Source organism: Homarus americanus, unplaced genomic scaffold (genome assembly GCF_018991925.1).
Source record: "Homarus americanus isolate GMGI-L3 unplaced genomic scaffold, GMGI_Hamer_2.0 scaffold25827, whole genome shotgun sequence".
NCBI classification, from domain to species: domain Eukaryota; kingdom Metazoa; phylum Arthropoda; class Malacostraca; order Decapoda; family Nephropidae; genus Homarus; species Homarus americanus.
The window spans coordinates 10,733,296-10,755,635 of NW_024738300.1; the positions used below are offsets into that span (position 1 = coordinate 10,733,296).

The window sequence follows — 22,340 nt, forward strand, 5'->3', positions numbered from 1 at the left end:
TCCCCAAATCATAGAAATCTCCCAAATTACAGATTATTAGCTCTAGTGTAGTCAAATTTTCCTTAATTTTTTTCCCTCTACTGTACAGTATTTGGATAAATTGCACTGTATAGTACTGGCAACCAGATTTCCTAAGGAATCTTGGCTGTACGGTGTTGGTTGAAGAATACTGTACAGTACAGTATATTTATAGTGAAGAAAAACAATATCAATTTACTGGGTCATCCTTTTAATATATCCTCATAAGCTACATTTGTATTGGTCCCTATATCATAAATATGTACTTAGTGTAAGTGACTGTATGTGTGTACAGTACATGTATTATGTGAGTGTTCACATGATGCAACAAATATAATGCATTATACAAACGAATTACTGCATTTGCTAAAAAAGAAGGTAAAAGCACAAAACTTCATTATCTTTTATTTCTTTTCATGTAAATCAAACAAGATAAAACTTGTAAGACATCACAATTGTGCCGAGTGTTTCCGAGTGTCAAGCAATGTTACATTTAGGTTTGCAATACTGGTCCTCACACAGCACAGTACCGGCTCGTTGGTTGACTTAAAAGCCCTACACGTAACCTTGAGTCAACATCGGGGTGGTCAATTGGCCATTCTTTAAGTTAAACAATATACCTGTACTGTACACTTGTCTTTTAAATTTCAAGTAACATAAAACTAAGATGGGAACTTTTAGATAAAATATGACAAGATCCGGGTACAGTACAGGAATATAAAATATGATGCTTCCAGTTCCATGTATTCTTAAAACAAAGTAAAATCTTACTGATATAAACAAAATAAATAAGACTAATTGAAATCAATAAGCATACTGTATACTGTACTGTACTTGTCTTGACAAAAAAGTCTCCTAACCGTACACAGAATAGAATAGCTTTTGCACGGACTTTAAACAATTTTGTTCTTGAGACCATTCACATACAGTACTGTAATGTAGTCATTACAAGTTAGTTGAAAATACATAATTATGTAGTGTTACCTGGGTAAATAAAGTTGCCATTAATTTTAATCATTTTAGATTTTCTTTTAACACATTATGTTGCTTACTGTGTTACAGTACATACTATCATCTGATGTGGTTCATCTGTAGCCACCAAACAAGAATACTGTAGTTGGGTGTAAAGAGTCAATCTAAAATAATATTTAATCTGGCATAAAGACAGGGTAAGTCCTCCTATTACAAGAGTTGCCCAGGTACATCTAGGTCATTCGGCTGTGAATAGGCACCTAACTTTAAAGTCATAGTCTGGTGTGGTGTAGTGTGATTTAATCTGGTGTAAATTGATATACATACTACAGTACAGTATAGTCTAACAGATACAGTATAATGCAAAATGATTAAGTCTGGTAAAAATAAATACTATCGTCAGTATCAATAAATACAGTACAGTGTTGTCTATACGTCGTTTTATTCTCTGTGTTGCCATATTTCCCTAATTTTCGTAGATCTTGTATTTTCTGTGTACTATTGAACTACTGTATAGTACAAGTATTACCATTTATGATCATGACTAGAGTGGATGATTGAGTTCCCACCTTGTACACTAACTCTTGCACACTTCCCAATAGGGTACAAAGACCTCCATAAGTTCCCTACCAACGGGGTGGGGGGTAACCCATTAACTGCTGCATGATGGTGGAACATACCTTCAATGGTCTAGCATCCGCCTACACATCACGATATCACAGTACCCATTTGGCCACCCTGCACCACAGCCAGAGAAGGGTTGTATGGTTGGGGAGAGAGAGAGAGAGAGAAAAAAAAAACTCGCATAGCACTGTATTCTGTAAAAAGAAATGTTTATTTTCATCACAGAATGAGGAGTGCACTAACGGTGAGTGATATTACTTCATCAAGATGGTAATGGCACTGCTTGAGGTCTCCTGTGCGAAGCCTATTTTCCTTTATCCACAACACACTGTACATTTCCATACAGTACAGTATTACCTTTCTCCTGTCAGTATTATAAGAGTATTACATATCAATAGTTTGGTACCGTATGTGTTAGTGTAATAGAGTATAATTAGCTCACGTATTATAACTTTGACATGTAAAACGATATGCAGTACAACCAAGTATTGATGGTACGGTGAGCATAATGAAATAAAGTACAAGATAATCTAGTGCCAATAAGTGATAAGTATCAAGTCAAACAATCTTTAGAAAAAATACCATGATACATCTCTTATTAAACCACGTCTTGTAAATTTGTGTGTGTGGGTGAATGCGAGTCTCTGTACCATACATTTATTAAACATTAATGACCATCAATTTAATAAAGAACTCCCCAAAATTATAGTCTGAAGTTAAAATAATTTTCATTCTGTTTCAATTCATTAAATCAAAGCACTCACTATTTCAGAGAATTTTGGAATACAATACCAAATGATTATCATGACTGGCAAAGGTGATTAAGAAAAAATTCCCCCATTTTGAAAACTACACCATCCTTCTTATGTCCAATGAATAAAAAAATATCGTAATGGTCACACTGGCCTCCAGAAACTGAGTGAAGTTATTAAGTGTGGTAAATTTTGAGACTTGAATTTGAGCTTTATTCTAACACTGCTAAACTGAACAACTAAACCTTCATATGCTCTTGTTCGCTTTTATTTTTGAAGCTCTTCCATATGCTTCATCTGCTTTATATTTCAGAGGACACGTCACTAAGTCATATAGCAGTTTGTATTTTCAGTCTTGCAGCACAATAGTCATTCAGTATACATTAATGATGTATGGAAGTCCACTTCTTAATCCTTTTGTTCTTTCATCTCTCAAGTGACAATGATGGGTAATTTTCTTAGAGTTCCTTAAGTAACATCTTAAATTTAGTATTTAAGTGTCTTTGCACATTTGACACAACTGTTAGAGTTACAAACTGTTTTCTCTAGACAGAAACACTTTAGTTCATGGTGCCCTGAATGAAGATACACTGCTGGGGATATGATGCTCTCTGGCCTTCTACTGTATTGGAAATGTCTAGTTTATGCCTTGTGATATACAGCTATATCTTGACAATGAAACACCATACTGTTTTATGTAATTACTTCACAGTCACAGATGCTGTGCAACTTGATGTTATTTACTGTACAAATCATTGTGTTTACTGCTGATATGGACCTTGACATTGGTGCTTTGAGCAGCACGATAATCACAGTAAGGACACTTGAATGGCCTCTCCCCAGTATGAGTCCGAATATGGCGCTTGAGGTCACTGGTCTGCTTGAAAGTTGCTCTATTACAGAAGGGACACTGGTACACTTGTGGTTTTCGACTTCCTCTGCTGTAGAGCCTCGGAGTGCTGCCCTCCTCGCCGACAACACCTAACGCCTAGGGGGACAAAACCCTCCATTACTGCTGGACATGTGATCTCCATTTACATTATCTACCCACAAGACTTCACAAATTTACGCTTAAAGTCACCTTAGGGATGGATGAGTCACATTTTTCATAAAAAATAAATAAAAAATAAAAATAAAGTAAAATAAAAAGTTTACACACACAGTACATTCAAAATATTACCAATTCTCTAAATGCATTATTATCACACAAGTAATCTCCAAATATTACGTAAGTTCAGAAGAGAAGGAACTTAAAGGACTTAGTAATGACGACAGCCACGTTGACATCACAAACTTTATAAATGTGACCAGTCCAACATCTGCACAGCACCCAAGAATACCTTTAGAAGATGTACAATTTAGGAGTTGTGTTGTAGGCAAATTATGGTTACTCTGTAGCATATATTTATTATTATTTTCTTTTAATTTTCTAAGACCTTTTTAATGATATATATATATATATATATATATATATATATATATATATATATATATATATATTAATCCCCAACACAGCCCATAGTAAGGAGATGATGGTTTATGGTGTAGCGGTAAGGAGATGATGGTTTATGGTGTAGTGGTAAGGAGATGATGGTGTGAGTAGCTGTGTGGTGCGTGACAAAATGGAGTTTGTAGTCAACTTTTATGTTTTACATTATTAGTGAAATGTACAGTTGCTCAATAAATTTTTTTTACTGGGGTCAATGAATTTCAGAATGAGCAATGCAACCCCTGTTGTCTTAGTAAGGTTGTCACAATCCTTCATTGTTGTGTCATATTGTTGAAGAGAGTTTTTGAGCAACTGGCCCAATGAGCAGATGTGTGGCATGTCTTGCACAATGATTGGCTGCCTGGCAGTATTGAGAATCACCAGTGATGAGGAGGTAGTTGGTTGACATTTCTGACTTCATATATTATTGCAGTGCAGAGTACAATATAAAATTTTCTGGTACTTTTATTATTGACACTATTATACAATAAACAAATATAAACTCACAGTAAACCCCCATTCAACAATACAGTATAGTATATACTTCAACAAACAGGGAATGTGAATGTCCTGGACCTACGTGGCCCACCTGTACTTTCTGAGAAAAATCAAGACATTCCTAATTTCTATATTTTGCATTGTGTACAATTAGTTGCCTCATAGCAGCAGTACAAGGTCAACTGTGACTACTGACAGAATATACAAGAATATTTGGTTTCATCCACTAAATCAACACATGTGATTGTTACACATTGGGGATGCTAAATGAAATGCATTTTGTTTACTGATGCTCTAGAGATTGTGTGCATGGTGCTCATTTCCTTTCAAGTGTACAGTATTATTAAATCTAAACCCATCTTCCCTTTACTCCTATTTACCAAGAGTTAACTGTACATTATTCAGTCTTCTGTTTTTGCTAATCCAGTTTACAGCTCTCAGCCGAGATATATTACCAATTACATGTACTGTACAGTACTAAAATAAATAAATCACTACAGTGGAATACACAAAGTCTCAGTTTATTTTATTATTTTTTTGGGGACTATACTGTATTTTGCACACACACACACACACACACGTACTACATTCTTGACCACCGGAGGGTCAAGACCTATCAGGTGCCGCTCCCACTGTGCAGCTGCCTCCCTTGGCCAATGTCGGCCCAAGTCCCTCTCCTCGACCCATCCTCACCACAGGGATATCAACAAAATCCCGTAAAAAGTGACAATTTCGTTTCAGAAAGTGGGATCAGTGATGAAGAGTGTTTAAGCCAGTGAATTCAGCCCTAGACAGTACCAGTGAGATAAGCACCCTTGGGAACTGACCACTTTCTCCTGACCAGGCATTAATCACTCCACCCTGTGAACAACAGTGGGCTGGCTTTACACCTGACTATGAGATAACACAACACCACCTAGCAGAAAGTGAGGTACTGTGACACCACCAAGTGTCTCCCAGACCACGTGAAGTCCCTCATATCAACACCCAAGGATGAGTCACTAAACCATGTGACACCACACCACCCGGTGTCTCCATGACCATGTGAGGTCCTTCACATCAACACCAGAGGACAAGTTACTACACCAAGTGAACACAACACCACCCGATGTCTCCATGACCATGTGGGGTCCTTACACGTCAACACCTATAGACGAGCTACTGCACCACGTGAACACCACACCACTCGATGTCTCCATGACCATGTGAGGTCCTTCATGTCAACACCTATGGACGAGTCACTACACCCCGTGGCCAATGTGACCTCACACAATATGGCAAGAGACCAGCCCAGGCCATCAACTGTAAACTATAATAACTCGTACGTTTAATTCATGTTCCTTCTACTTTTAGTAGTGAAAGCTTTTGTTAAACGACCCATCTACCCCATGTCTTTCCTTGTAATAAGTCCTTTTTGTCTAATGTATATTTTCAGCCTTCGGGCTGCAGAATTTTTTCAATAAACCGTTAATTTTTATTATAATTTGTGCGAGCACATATGCGCACACACACAAATCTACCATTTCCAAGTCTTGCTGCAAGTTTCTTTGAACATTTAAATGTGGTTGAAATATCTTGCATGATTCAATGAAAATTCTTAGAGAATCAATGTGTCAGATGTGTTGACAGATAAAGTTTCAACTGAAAATAAATACAATCTTTCACAACATAATACAATTATGGAAAAGCTTCCACAAAGGCACCACAGAAAATATATAACCACTTGTGAATGGGGTTCCCTCTCTGCTGAGTAAAATAGTTTAGCATTGGCCAAATAAAACTTTAAAAGCAGAATCCTTGTAGTGAATGGATTAAAGATACCCGGTAATTTCGAAACAGCATTAACAGCTAAAATTTAACCATAATCCATCAAATAAAAGAAATAAGAGATAGTACTGTATATCATAGCCTCCAGAAAACAAAAGCACATTTCTGATTTTCTTCAGGGATGCCAGTTTGTTCAATGGGTTTGAAAGCAGCGACAAATCCATGAAACTGAGCAGTATCCTCTAGATTTTAATTACTGTATATTAATTGTACTTTCCTTAAAATCACCCCAAACCACAAAATAAGCATTTGTATGATGCTCTTAATCAATTAACAATATAAATAACTTTAGGGAAAGGCCCCAGAACACATTCGTTCTTAATGTTCAAATACTCAGTTACCCCAACTATTTTGTTTATACTGTACAGTATATGCTCATGATAGGGAAAGGGTCAGAGGAAGGGGGATAGTGAGTTATAAGAATGTAATGATGAAATGAAGCTATAATATGGGTTTAAGTTAGATCAACGATTAAAAAGCTCAAGGATATGATGCTGACTTGTGTGAGAAAAAAGAAAAGAAAAAGAAGATAAACTAAATTAACAGCAATGTTAACCACTTGTGTATGGGGTCCCCTCTCTGCCAAGTAAGTGGCATCCCCATAGTGAAGGGGTTAAGGAGAACGAGTACCAAAGCAAAACAATCTTTTAAAGCAGTAAGAACTATTGAATAATGATGAATGAAGAGAGAATTTGTATAAACTTGCTTTGGTTTTGGAATTTTAGAAAATGACAGAACATGAGGGCCACATGCAGACAGAATTATGGACAACTTGATAAGATTTTTGAAGAAAGGAAGTTACACTGAATGGTCCGAAATAAAGTTCTGAAGTTTACAGTGGTGAAGAGTTTTTGGTAACACAAATACCGTCCATTAGCTTTCAATCCATACCATAAAATACGGAGTAATTGCATTTTTCTTTCCATATTCTTCTTTTATAAATGTTACTTTCTATTACTGTAAGTAGATATAGCTGCAATATATCAAGTACAGTCACAAATAATTTTTTCTTACACTCCTGTTTGAAACTCGACCAAACCCAAACGAGATACTACTTCACCCGTTCAATGTCTCAAGGATATAAAGGTACAGTAAAGTATTTCTTATGTGACTAAACAAATTAATCAGATACTGCATACATATATTCAGCATAAATATTCAATTATATTATTCTGTATTAAACTTACCTATAACTTTACTTCACTCCTTTCCTGGTGAGTTCATCATTAACTTTACTATACAACACTAACACCATTCAGTTGGGAATTAACAAGGTTTCACAAGTTGCTAGAGCGGCATAATATACCCAAAACAACAATAACAACCCTGGTCATTACTTCCAAAGCAGAGATTCCAATTTAAGTTAACATTTCCTTTAATATTTGTTTATGGGTCAGATCAAGGGCTTAAAGCTGGCATGACACTGTGTTTGGCATCTGTGGGTATGTGTGTGTGTAGAGATGTTAAAGGTTAGCATATGAGCCTAAAAATCAAGTGTCAGACCAACTTGGAATTCAAGAATTTTCAGTTGTCTAAGTCAGCATGGATTCTTGATTATTCAGGTTCATATATGCACTACAGTACAGTATACACAAACACAAAGATTCCAAAAAGTGTAATGCCAACTTTCAACCCATGATGTGATCCCTTAATGGGGAGTTAACTCACTATCCTAGTACTGTACTGTAACTGTTGTCCATATACAGTACAGTGCTGTGATGGTAAACTGTTAAAAACTGATACACTAGTAAAATATTCTTTTGGGGGGACAAAAATTTCACTTCCCTCTAAGCTACAGTATTTATTTTCACTGAAAATGAAACTGGCTTCTCTCTCTCTCTATTGATAATAAATAACTACATCCATCCTCAAATGTCTAAATAATACAATCTACAGTGCTTATTTCCTGAACAGAGTAAAAGTACCCAGAATTTATATACCATATACAGTGTACTGTACTGTGTCGAGCCACGAAACGGTTTCATTAATTGACAATGTTGTACAGTACAGCATAAAGTTTTCTGAGAATTTTTTCTAATCAGGATAAACATGTACTGTACTCACAAGGCATGGCCACATGACTCTAGAGCATCATTTAATCACTCCTGAATCTCCATGTCTTATGGGAGCATTTTCCCCTGTACAGTATATTCTTTATAAATAAAGGTCATTGGGTTTTATCTGAACAGATCTGTATCTCCTAATTCCAACAGTTCACAAGAAAATAATATCTTAAACTTTCCTCATATCCATCTTAGGACTCACATTATAGTTCTCAGCATAATCATTTGACAATGTAGGTATCCCCATCACCTTAAGATATTTCCTATATAGTTTGACAAAACTTAACTCAGTGGCAGTAAGCTATGCATGTTAACCAGTTAGCTACATGGACCCTCAACCCTTTAACCCTAACATTATTAGGTTCTCTTTCAGCAGAAGTACTCCTTCAAGAGGTCTTAACACCTTACAAACGTGCTCCTTCAATATCCTAAAATTAAAAAAATCCTTCTCCAGTATCCTAAAATTCCAACAATAATATCCCAACAATGTCCTACAATACAAACAAGTACTTCTTCAAGAAAGTCCTAATCCTTACACATGTACGCCTTCAAAAAGAGGGGTTAAAATTATTTGAAAACTTGAACAGCAAAATCTGGTATGCAATGATGAATTGATCTTAAACGCTGCAATGCGATTTTTCACATTTCACACCAAATGATATATTTTGCCTCTTGCAAGAGATCCCAAACTTTATAACCAGTCCTCCCATCTGATCATAATCGCTTTAATGACACTTGGATTTTATCACATAAACATATATTGAGCATTCATTCACTTCAAACCATCAACAGAGAAAAGCTTAAAATAGTTACATCTGTATCAAAGCCACAGATATTTCTCACTGCACCGTCACAGTCTTATTTATGCTTGTCATAGTCATGTTTATATGAACTATTATCTGGTGAATAAAGCACTACTGTAACAAGATCATTAGATCCACATGTCTAAAGTAGTATATAGTACAAATATTCCAGCAATTTTCTAGTAGTGTACTGTACTCTCAATATTAAATTCACGGTGTTGGCTATATCACTGAAAACACCAAATTTTTTTCTTTACTTATATTAGCTGCTGTTCATAAAAATTTTCCACTTATATTCCCGTTTCATAATATGAAGATGATCTAAGTTTTCTAGGTAAATTCCCTCATAGTAAAAACACTTGAAGTTGCTCGTACAGTAAATACTTAATACTTGTATGTCAGAAAATTTTAATTGCAATTTGACACACACACAATACGAATCTTGTACAATACTGTACTATATTTATGCACTCACAAAAATGCCCTCAATATATAGATAGTTAGAAGAACTTGTATATTTTATAAGGACAGGCACATTCACTAATCACATTATGATACGAATTCTCAACAAAAAAGTAACAATTAGTTAAATGCCATAATCACCATGTTCTTGGTGCAACTAAATGAACATAAATACAAAACAATCCATAATTACAGTAATAATGGACCATATCACAAGTTGTAAGAGTGATTTAAGTACAGTATTACCAACTCTTACAAACTGTAAGAGCTGCATTAATGATGTACTACAGTATTACCAACTCATACAATCTGTGAGAGTTGCAAGGATGGACAGTATAACCAACTTGTTATCATCAGACAACATAACATTTCCACAGTACTGTAAGAGTGAGTTGGGAACACGTAATCCCACACGATAATCACAACAGGATAACTATATTCGCGGGTACAAAATATACTGGGTAAATACACTGTATTCTTACAAAAAAAAAATAATAATACTGTAAACATATAAATAAACAAGTACACATTCCAAAACTACAAACAGTTTTGGTTAATATATATATACTCTGTGATCATAGCAAGGTATAACTGAGTACTATAGTACAGACTTTTCCATTCATCTGTTAATAACAGTACTTAACACCCAATATTGATACAGAGATACATGTAAATCCCAAACTGTAAGCATAATAATGTACTTGTATTTTCAATCTAGGAATATAACTGGCCATAGAGAATCCAAAAGTTCTTGTATGACTACAAAAGCCTATGTGTGCTCCCAAATAATGTGCATACGTACAGTAATATCATATGTATTCTTCATTTGTGGGCAGTAATGGGTAGTGTCTGTATGTATCAGTGTGATTATATATATATATATATATATATATATATATATATATATATATATATATATATATATATATATATATATATATATATATATATATATATATATATATATATATATATATATATATATAAAATATAATATATATATATATATATATATATATATATGTACTGTATGTACAGGAAAAGTAGGCCGTATATTCCTAATCTTGATGAATTTAAATTACAGTCATATGTAAAAATATTCACGTTATGTCTTCAGTTTCACACGATTTATCAACAATATAAAGCACAAATTAAAGGCCATATGGTAGTAGTGATAAATATATTAATATTACCATTAATAAAAAGTAAATTTATGACCAGAAAAGGAGCCACTTACAGTTTAACTTACCTTGGGAAATTTATAGAGACCCTTGTAGCATAATAAAGATGTCTACCTTATACTAAAAGACTGACAAAGAAACATAGGAGCTTTCTTATAGCCCATCTTTATCCCCTAATAGCTGTTAATAATAATTATAATAAATAGCAAAAAATAGGACCTGTAACTTACACACAGTTGGACAAAATTGATCATCTAGTTTTTAGCTCTTGTCTATAATCTTGGCCTATTCCTGAAAACTGGGTGTGTAATGTAATCTGATATGAAATATTGTAAATCAACATGGATGCTATAGATTCACTTTGTAAGCAAGTGGGGACATAAACAAGTACAAAAAGTGTGGAAAACCTACTACCACATCTCCCGCTACACTTACCTATTCCCTCCCATTTGAAATTTTTGTATAGATTCTCTGAATAATCGTGATGCACTGTTTTAGTGATACTAACACCAACGAGACCACAGTCTCCCTATCAACTGATTTTCTCTGATTTCCTGAAAACGAAGTTCAACAATGATGATAGCTTTCATATCATCATCACCTTTAAATTATACAGTATAAGAATATACAAGTATGTGTTGTTTTTAAAATTTGCAATTTAGAAGCTGCAAGTAATCCTTCCTCTACATCTTCAATATCATTTATTTCCTCATTCATCAAGTGAATAGAACACCTAATCACCAGCTTATTAATGAATTCTTCATATCTGTTCAAAACAGCAACTGGAAAGTGAATTTTTCCAATGGATCAGGCAAACCTGTAACTGATATTCTATAAGCTAGCTTGTAACAATAGCTCCTACAATCAGTGTGCCCACATTACCTTATCCAAGTACATGTACCTTGAGCTAACACTACCCTTTCACTAAATCCCAAAAAAATTTGGCCAGCAAGTTCCTGAATTGGAAAGGAAGATTATTGGATGTTCTCTAATATATATATACATGCTATACTGTATGTATGTTTATGTATTCACTGAAATAATCGATGTGGAAAACTTGGAGCAGGAAATTACATATTTAATAAACAATATTTTCCTTATTTGCTCATATCGTATATTTACCCTCTATGCATAGTCCCTTGAAAATGAAATGGCCAAAAATCCCGAGTGGTAGGGAACTGAATACTGTAATATATAAGAGAAATGATAGACATGACACTGGCTGTAATATCTTGAGATGGGAACATGTTATCGTTTTAATGTGACTTCTACTTATTCATACAGGTATTTCTATAGCCCCTTTCTCCAAAGTGAATCTTTCTCAAACGTTTAGCACTCGACTACAAATTCAGATGCTTACGTGCAAACAGGGGGTTTATAAATCCTATTGAAATGTGTCTACAGTATCCTTGGCATAATTACACATCTAAAACATCAATATGTACTCCATCATTTTCGATACATAAATGGAAACCACACTGTGACTTAGATCTGCAAGTGGAAATCTAAGACTATGCAGAAAGTGACTAAGTACATAGAGATGCTTTGGAAATATAACTTTTAATAGGGACTTTCTAAGCAACCTGTACACATATGCATATTACTGGAGTACAGTACTATACCTGTATAAGGCAGAAAAAACTATAAAACAAATTTCTGTATTATTTTTGGTACTAGTTGGTCTCACTTGTTCTGGCAAACACTATTGTCTCCTTTAATTCTTTATATACCTTCAGTAAAAATATACTAAATGGAGGTCAAATAAAGTTAGTTCTGCCTCCTGTTATTTAATCTAACCCAGCATAGTCTAGCCTTGACCAAGCTCAGCCTAGCAAATCTTAACCTAAACTAATATGGAGTGACAGATGCACCAAGATACTGGAATCATGATAACAGCAAATTTATTTGATGTAAACACTAATCTGTTTCAGGCCACTAAACTTAACTGGACAACAATGATGACATGAGATTGGCCACAAAATCTCACCACTTTTTTAAAGAAAAGACAAGCAAAAAATAGAGGTTGTAGGGCCATTACTGTGTATTGTTTCTTCCGTAAACTGATTTTATAGTACTATCATGTAAACAGCTGAAAACTGACTATTCACTCCAAATGTTCAAGCTCATTTATTTGTAACTGCTGTCCAACTAAACTGGCTACCCAGAGGCATTTCAAATGGGCCCCAGTCCTAACATGTCCCAACCTGGCCATTAGGACTGGACAAATCCAAAGGGGTCCCAATTTCCAATGGTTAGGTATGATTAGGTTAGTTCACACTAGGGCCCATTTGACATTCAACCACACTAACCTTTTCTTAACTTCCCAATTCTTTTTCACAACACAAATCTCATCTCCAACAGAGAGTTATGACCATCAGAAAAACAGGAAGTGTAATTTAACCTCTTCAGACAGGGGTAAATATGACCTACCACCCAGAGAAACAGTTGGTGGATAACATAACCAGTACAGTGTACTATACGACTTATATCTGCAAAACAGATATAAATGATTATAAGAAACTTTCTTGTTTTATTTAACAGTCTTTTACTAAGGTTTAGACAACTTCATTATGCAAGGGTGAAGATACATTGTGTATTTTGCCAAAAAGAAACTTCATCATAATAAAATTTGCAATTTCAAGTAAGACGAATAGATTAATACAAAGGTAATATGATATATATATATACTCCAACAAACCTGTCAAGTCAAACTGGGGTAACAACTCTAGTAATAAAAGCTGCAAAATGCAAATTGCTTTTGCGAAGGAATTCTGTATATAACAATACACAACAAATTTCATTTAATCCGAGAATTCTTTCTCTTGTTATTGAATGGAAACAATTTTCACAGAGATGGATGGCCGGGTAGCCCTAACACCCCTTCATACTCTATGGCAAGGACATAAAATCCTCATAACAATGCAATCAAATTTTTTTTCTATAGAATTAATGACCTTACATGAACACCTCCCAAAGTAATTAACTATATTTAAAGAAATGGTTTAGTTTTACATAGCTCAAGTAAACTGTAACTCAATACATATACAATTCATACCACATTTTGTTTTGGGTAATCAATAACTTTACTTATAAGAGACGCTTAGCATAAATAACTCAGTGATCATAGATTACTTCAACAAAATATTTACCAAGACTCAAAGAAACCAACTTTTGTCAACTTATGATATCAAGAAAAATAAACGCTGTCCAACAAGACTGCAAACAAGTGGGAGTATTTATATATAGGAACAAGTTGCCAGGTGGTAATATGTGATAAAAGTACTGTGCTTTAAACTTTCCATATACAGTATGAGTTTTCTTCTAAAATTTTCAAGAGACAAACTCCAGTCAAAGATTACAAAAGCTAACAACCTTCTTTGATATGTACCACGTCTGTTTCTTAAACAATGGGCAGTAATTTTTATTTTTGGCAAAATACATAATGTTATCTACAAAATACATTATAAAAAATATGATTTCACAAATAAAAAATCTTGTGTTCCCAAGCATATAAGTCAATAGAAAAAACTAATTCTAAAATTGCTAATACCTGTAATGTGTTCTCTACAATTGTTTTCCTTTCTTACCTTAGCCAGCACACATTCCTTAGGCCTTAGTCCCTCAGCTGGTGAACTTTAGCTTTGTTGCAAATATATATACGGTAGTATTTGGGTGGGTGATTGCTTGGTCAACCATGCTAGCTTATGTTACATACATGGCCTGGTCCACTGTAGTACTTTATGACCCACTTCCCCACCCAGTACTGAAGGAGGCCTCATCCATAAGTGAACTTGTTATATATGAGGGTTCAGAGTTGAACAGAAGTAAAAGCCTCCCTCATAAAAGGAGAAGGCATCAAGTCATGCCAAACAGAATCCAACAAAATAAAATAATTGAAATTACAATCTGTAGTACTGTACAGGTTTAATACAAACACTTATCATCACAACTAAAAATTTTTGTAATGCATGAAGTAATAGTCTACTGTACTTGTGAACTCAAGAATATAGCAGCTAATTTTGGCTCATTGACATATCATTAATTGTACCAACTACTGTACAACATTCTCAAGTGTTCTTTGTTTCACTACTAGATGTCAATTAAGCTTCACTAATATCACTTGAAAAATATCTCTTGACAGCAGCTGTCACTCATTTCATAATGACCTTCTAACAAACTTCTTGTACTTCAACTAAGCTTCTTGACCAACACCACACATTCCCTCATTCACAATTTATTTCAATTTGACATTCAATACTATACAAATTTCTTCAGTGTACAACAGTAACTGACCGACGCCCTAACCTCCATCACCACCCCAAAAGATTGGCCCATGACTCCCTCCCACACCATTCCTATTGCATTTCATATATTCCTTTCAAAGTTGATAATAACAATGGTTATAGTCAAATGCTTCTCAAAACTTACAGCTAAAATTACAAGTGCATCATGCATGATCACTTACGAAGATGAACAGGTTACGATAATCAAAAGCTCTGCATTAGGCTTTTATATATATTAAAGTATTTCTTAATAGTTTATATTTAGGTTTACAATCACTATATTTAAAATTAATAAAATAAAATAACAGGATTCAGTGGATGGGATGTCCTGCTAGATGAACACCCCCAAAAAGTAGCTGTTAATCCCAAAAATGAAGCAACACTATTTCTTGCAAGAGGCTGACATAAGACACTGTTGAGCCAAACATCATAATTTTATCTACTACAATTTGAAGTCCCAATTTTGCCTACTATTGAATAAACCAATATTTCGTGTAATAGGATTATTCACCACAAACCCGAATCCATAATGAATACAGTGACTCAACTCCACAGTTCAAATATGGTGAGTTTTAACTCAAACCCAATTCAACAGACATCACCAAAAAATCAACTAAATTGTCTATAATCAACTTTTAAATACCAATTTATGAACTTTCGAACACAATAACAGTACACCCAGAAAAATCTTCAAACAGCCACACTTGCCCTTGCCTCTCATATCAAAATTCATTCAAAGAAAAGGTAAAACTCACAGGCTCCATCTTTGCGGTAATTTTTTATCCATAAAGTCCTCTAGGGTTACCAATCTATTATGACTGTAGTTGGATTAAACTAAGGATCATTTGACACAACAAGCTCTACAAACAATGCCAGTCCATTTGAGAATACTGTATTGCCTTTGGTAAAAGTTCTCTCTATTTCCAGTGGCTGGAGATCATGGATTTTTTGCATCAGTTCTGTGTTGTTATCCTCTTCACTAGTTATACAGAATAACAATAAGAGCCACATATGGTAAAACTATTTGTTTGCTGTTTCTTGTTTAAAATAAAGTATTCTCTGATAAACAATGTTATTCATAAACAGATGACACAATGTTTTCTTGCCAACTTATTCCAACAACAATATTTTGAACAGTATTCCTCAACAAATACTCACAATGTCTGTAATACACAATAATATTTTAAAACTCCATCTTAACCAAATTAAAAACAATTAAGGACACAAGTTTTTTTTTTACTCCCTTCAGTAACTTGTAATACTGTTTAAAAGTTGTGTAATCATTAACATCATGCACTCCATATATTCCCTTCAATACCAATAGGTTACCTTTCCTTGATTACATAAATTATGTATTCTTAGTAAGGTATATTTATATATTTGTTTAAGTATATAAGGTATGTTTCTTGGTGAGGTTATCTTACATATATACATTTAGTTAGGTATAATTCTTTGAAAGGTATATATTCTCAAAGTATATACCCTATCAAGGTATACATCCCTTGGTAAGGAATATATTCTTAGTACTGTATTGTACTACAGTATACATTCATAAAAATGTATATACCTTAACTAGGTTTAACAACTTTGTATTCCTCTGATAAAATTTGCAAAATATTCTTAAAATCCTCAATGCTGTTGATCCTGAGCACATAATAGACATTTTTATGTCATAAAAGTCCACAAAATCACTATCATTAATAATGTTAAAATATTTCCAAATACAGCTGAATCAGAAGAGTGAACAAATTTACAAGCAGTACAGTACTGTTACTGTACCTCAGCTAAGAGAGCATTTACCTTAAGTTAATAGTCATGGGTTCGATTCCCAACCAGAGTGGAGGAGAACCAAGTTTCTTCCCTGTGCCCTCACTAACAAATGAGTTCATTGTAAGGTGTACTTGCCTATGGTGGAACAACCCTTCAGTGGATTATCATCCTGCCAAAGGGGTGGGGTAACTCACCAAGTACAGAATGCGTAGAATTAAAAAATCAGCACCTGCTCATTAACACTCTACATTATAACAGATTAAAAGCTTGTGTGATTGATAAAAAACAAAAAGTACCAATATTTCTCCAATTTTTATCATGTCCATTGCAATATACCTACTGTGTTTCCAAAGAAACAACACCACACGGCATCTACAGCTACTGGCAGTCAACTTCTATGATTGCTGCCAATATTGTATGGCATATCAATTTATCCTATAAAGTACCAAGGGTGGACTAGTACATGTGTGGATTTACTCAATAGTTAGATTTCATAACCAGGTTTAAGTCTTAATTAGTACAGGAGTCCTAAAGTACACCCAACACTGCTCTAAGTGATCCATTCTTTAAGCACTTACTACTCCTTTTGCTATTTGTTCAAAATGTTCAATTTTAATATTAACTTATCAAAATAATTTGCAAATTGTGAAAAAAATCCTTATGGAACACCCGGGTTAATAACACTGATGCATTTTGGTTCATTTGGTAACTGAAATGATATAATCAATTAAAGTTTAGTTAAGTAGGGGCTGGTTGAACACATCAATTTTGTCACATCCGCTGTACAACTAATACCGAGATAAATGCAAGATCATTTAAGTTGTGCTGGACAAAAAAAGCTTGGTTCAAGCGATCCACCTGACCGTAATCTGTATTACTAAACTTAAAACTTTATCCGAATAAAAAAAAAAAATTGACCTGTGCATTTTTATGAGAACCTAAACTTCCAAAACCTTTAGAAGTGAGGAAATTCTTAGAGAAATAATTTCAATATCCTATGACCTGAACTGTTAAAGTTATTTTAAAAAAATCCTCACCAACTGACAATTATTATCCATTCTATCACAACTAAGGGTGCATCATTTTTGTTTGGCCTTGCCACCAAAATATTTGCAATAAAATGCACCTTCACTTTAACTACTTAAGATACTAAGAGCAGCACAGAGTAAGCCTAACATCTATCCATTAATAATGTGAAACAGCCCTTGAGGAATGTCTGATACTTGATTTATAGGTCCAGCAACAATAATATGGTAATTTTCGAATACTCAATAAAGCTCGGTCGATGAAAACACGACTTTGTTATATCTACTACTACCTGTAGTTTAAAAGGTACCACAGTGGAACTGTAATACAAAACTTGCAAAGCCGCCAAAGGTGGTATTATTGAATTTTGTTTTCATAGATATAGTAAATAAAAAAAAAGAAAGAAAAGTAAAAGATAAATTAGAAATAAATAAACAAAACAAACAAACAACAACAATAATGCATGGGAACACAAGTTATGTAATGGCTCCTTTTCTGTAAGAATTGGACAACAACACTCACCAGCTGGTGTCCCTGAGGCTGCTGGCCGGGGAGAGGTTGACGTAAGTCCTGATGTCTCCCCTCCCCACTGTAACTCTCCACTCCTGAGAACCCTCCACTCAGATCATTCCCACCAAGCCACTGGTAAAATGAAAAATTAAAAGTTTTTAAGACGTAGGATTCTCCTTTTACTTAACATGTTGAGTATTTGCTTTTCTATGAGATTTCTAATATTCATCAAGTTAGTATAACTTGACCTGAATAATATTTTCTTTAAAAAAACATGAGTTTAACATTAAATGTGGCCAAGTCCCCCACTACAACATAGTACAAGACAACACTGCTGAATTAACAATAATTGGGAATAGATTATTAGCCATGATCTGTTTATATATTTATTGTATGTACATAGACAACTCCCATTCCTATATTCACCACTGGCAGACCAGAACACCAAGATAAACTAGATCAGCAGTAACAGTGTTTTATGTCCCACCAATATACACTTATTTTGAAGTAGAACGAGCTCCCCCCCCCAAGTTAATAAATTAAGGAATGATGATTATTAAAATCAGCAGATACGTATGAAGGAAATTAAACTGTAGTCTAAATTTCATCTCGTCCTGCCAAGCATGTCTAAAGATTTTGATGGAAAAAAAAAATTGTATGAAGGTTAGGATAGACAGGGTAATATCTTAAACATCCTGCAATATTCTATGATGGAAGCATACTAAGTGGTGTATGCACATATAAAATTAAAAAATATGGCAATTCAACATCTGAATTTATCAAAGGAGTGGTAGTACAATTAAGGACAATTCTACCACAAAAGAAAGGGAAGCTATCATTGCTTATCAGCTGATGTGAAAAAGAGAATTCTTACTGTGCCCAGCCACCAGAAAAAGCAGCTTTGAACTGGAGAAGGTTTGGGTTTCACTTCACTCCAAAATTTCCTACAAGAACTTCACTAAAATTTGTTTTGTCCTACACTGAAAACCATTTGTGCAATCTTCCTAATAATACAGGTTGGGACAGAAGTACACACACCCAGTATGCTGCCCTGCAAGTAAATTGGGGGCACAGTAAAAAATAATAAGTATCAGTAAATACTTCAAATAAAATAAAAATTATCTAGTACGTATGTTCTCGAGTTACCAAATAATACATAGCAAAAAGCTCATATATTTAAGTACTTAAAGAAAAACCACAATCTGTAAAACATGACTTACCCCTTGCATCCCGGAGGGTCCAGCGAGAGCTTCAACGACCGCCTCTGGGAGGTGTGGTTGGGAAACAAGAGATTGGTCGTACTTATTTGGCAACATTTGACTGTGATGGTCTTGAGGTCCCCCATCAGTGGTTGAGTTTTCTATTCTTGAATCACCACTTAACGAACCATAATCCATCCCAGAGTCTAACAAATTATCTCGACTGTCATCTAAGGATTCCACCATCTCCTCTTTGACTAGTACTTCATCTAACATTACCTGAAAATTAACGTTATCTTCATAATTCACCTTTATTGTTTTTCAGTGTACATGGATAATAATTAAACCTCAAATATAAAAATTACAGGTAGAAAAATTATTAGAGATTTTTAAGCTTTATAAACTTTTGTCTGTGTTAAGTTCCATATATGGCAGATGTTGAACATTTATCCTCTGACAAGACCCTAATTACAACATTCAACTAGCACAGTAAGAAGCCTTTACCCAACATCCTGATAAAAATGGGTCAAATTCCAAAGACATTAAAGGTTCAAAGGATGAAAATGTTATTCAAAGTGACCCACATCAATATATGCAAATCTACTATTCCACTAAAATCTCCGAGTACAAGAGGAGTACATTTAACAAAATGAGCACCCCCCCCCACCCCTGGTAAATGTAATGAAAAACAAGACAAATGATCAATGCTGAGAAACAAAATCTGCTACCGAGGCATTAGTTAAATAGTACTCAATTTCCTCCACTAGCACACCCATTGACAGAACACACCTTACCCAAGGCAATATTTGTGTTCTAAATTAGGAAGAGTTCTGCTGGACCAGTGTAAATTGTTGCAAAGCTACTTGCCTGATTGGCTCAGGGTTTGTGATGAGTTTTAATCTTGGAATAGTCTAGTGGTTTCTTCAAAAGGCAATGAGCCACAAGGTACACATGAACCCTACAGCAAGTATACCTTAGTCACAATGAATGCAAGTTTCCTGCTTGACTATTTCACAATTTATTATAAAAAATGAAACCCACCAGGAGAGAATTTGATGTACTTTCTGGACTGGTCTAGGGTACCCAATGGCTCACTGGATTTTGAAGTAACAGTTAGACTGGGTTTGTCTTCCTTCATAAACATTGTTGCCCTGCAACAAGTTACAATCATCTGAGAGAAAAGTGTGCCCAGCCTAGAATGCAGATAGCCCCCTTTACAAGGCAGGCTTTGTTTAGGGGTGTTCTAGTAAGAATTTTTGGTAATTATTGATGATTGACCCACAGCCGATTTTTCACAGAAAACGATTATAAAAACGCCACAATTTCACTGTGTTGTATAGTGGACACTGTCATAATTTGTGCAAATGCGTTAAAATGTAGTTATTTCTAAATTAGTTAATATGAAAAATAAACAGCAGAAGCCCTGTTAGAAGACCTCACCAACCTACCTAATCTTACCTAACTCCTAGCCAAGCCCCCTGGTCCCCCCGGTATATTAAACTGGAAGAACTTACTATGATATGGTGTAATTTAAATTTTTTTATGGATGTGAGAGCAGCTGTCCAAACTGAACGGTTCTTAAGCTTACACTGAGCATCAGTGTTGATCAAGCCCAGGCAGCGGAGTGTTTTGAAATACATCAATATGATTGGTTGTATACATCCTGGGATGAGACGTCACTGGTGCATTACCGCCTAGAAGACAAAGTAGTGCGCACCTAGAAGCCTAATTATCTACCAAACGAAGCATTTGCACAAGAAATTATGAAAATAAAGTAAGAAAATAAACAGTAAATCAATTAACTCGCCTGCAGGTCAGTCATCAATATTAACCATGGCTCATTCCAAACTTTAAGAAGTAAAAAATATAATAAATACACAAACTTCCCTTCTATAAGTCACTAATAATTTTCACTGGCCCTGTTATATAAATGGGGACTATTACTGGTAACTGTTATGCATAAAAAATTAATGCTCATGGGAAAAAGCATTTTGTTTCTGCAAAAATGCCACAGAATTTGTCAATAAATGTCTTTAGACTTTCTGCTGACCTTAAACAACCGAAAGACTGAATGTACACAATATTCCGAATGTCAGTCGCCCCTAAATGCCAATAGTAGTAAACATGGTTCGCTCCAGAAATTTGATTTCATAAAAGAATACAGTATGAGTTCAATACACTACTACTGTTCTAGGAACAAATGAGACATTATATAAACCAACCTGGAGAGGGGATCCGTGTTTAGATGTGCACTCAACTTTCTGATCTGACCCTACTTCATGTCTTTGTTCAGTTCTTTCATTAGATTTTTCCACTCTGTGTTCACTAACATGACTCTCACTAGGTGTTCTAGAGTTCTCTTGGTTATAATCACTATCTATATGGTGTGGTGACATTTTTGGAGAAGTAGGACTGTTGGAGACGTGTGTTTCCGAAACAGGTGTTGTACTGTCGTCTCTTCTTCTTCTTTTGGGATGAGGACTCGTTCTATCATCGCGGGAATTTGAACTCCGGGGAGGTGTGTATGTTTTCTTGGTTTCAACTTCCTGAGGTGGTTCATCCGGTACAGCCAAGCCTTTTACTTGGAGTAACTCGGCAACTTTGATTAATCTAGCCAGGTCATTCTGGGCCACATTAACTACACCAGCATACATATAGCTGAGAAGAGCTTCTAACTCTTCGGGTTTAACATCTTTCAAAACTACAACGGGATGTTTACATGGTGTTTGTTCAAACATACTTTCAAAGTATTCGCTACACGTTGATAGCACCAGTTTGTGTACTGGATAAAACTTTCCCTCACATGCCAGGGTCACATCTGTGTATCTCTCCTGTGTAAAAAATAAAAAAAATTAAATTAATA

The 22,340-nt window shown here is 34.8% G+C and overlaps 1 protein-coding gene across 14 annotated transcripts in view; it reads right to left on the reverse strand.

Annotated features, from left to right (window-relative positions):
- Positions 1 to 22,340, reverse strand: part of LOC121873854 (protein bric-a-brac 1-like) — an 89,230-nt gene that overhangs the window by 62,802 nt on the left and 4,088 nt on the right. For 13 of the 14 annotated variants that reach the window (XM_042377656.1, XM_042377651.1, XM_042377647.1 and 10 more), the window contains exons 3-5: positions 21,700 to 22,308; positions 19,499 to 19,756; positions 18,291 to 18,410 (exon numbers count right to left, since the gene is read on the reverse strand). In XM_042377656.1, the coding sequence (XP_042233590.1) occupies positions 18,291 to 18,410; positions 19,499 to 19,756; positions 21,700 to 22,308 (987 nt within the window). Of the gene's footprint in view, positions 1 to 215; positions 3,355 to 18,290; positions 18,411 to 19,498; positions 19,757 to 21,699; positions 22,309 to 22,340 lie in introns of those variants that run through there. The other variant, XM_042377652.1, reaches the window with a different exon arrangement.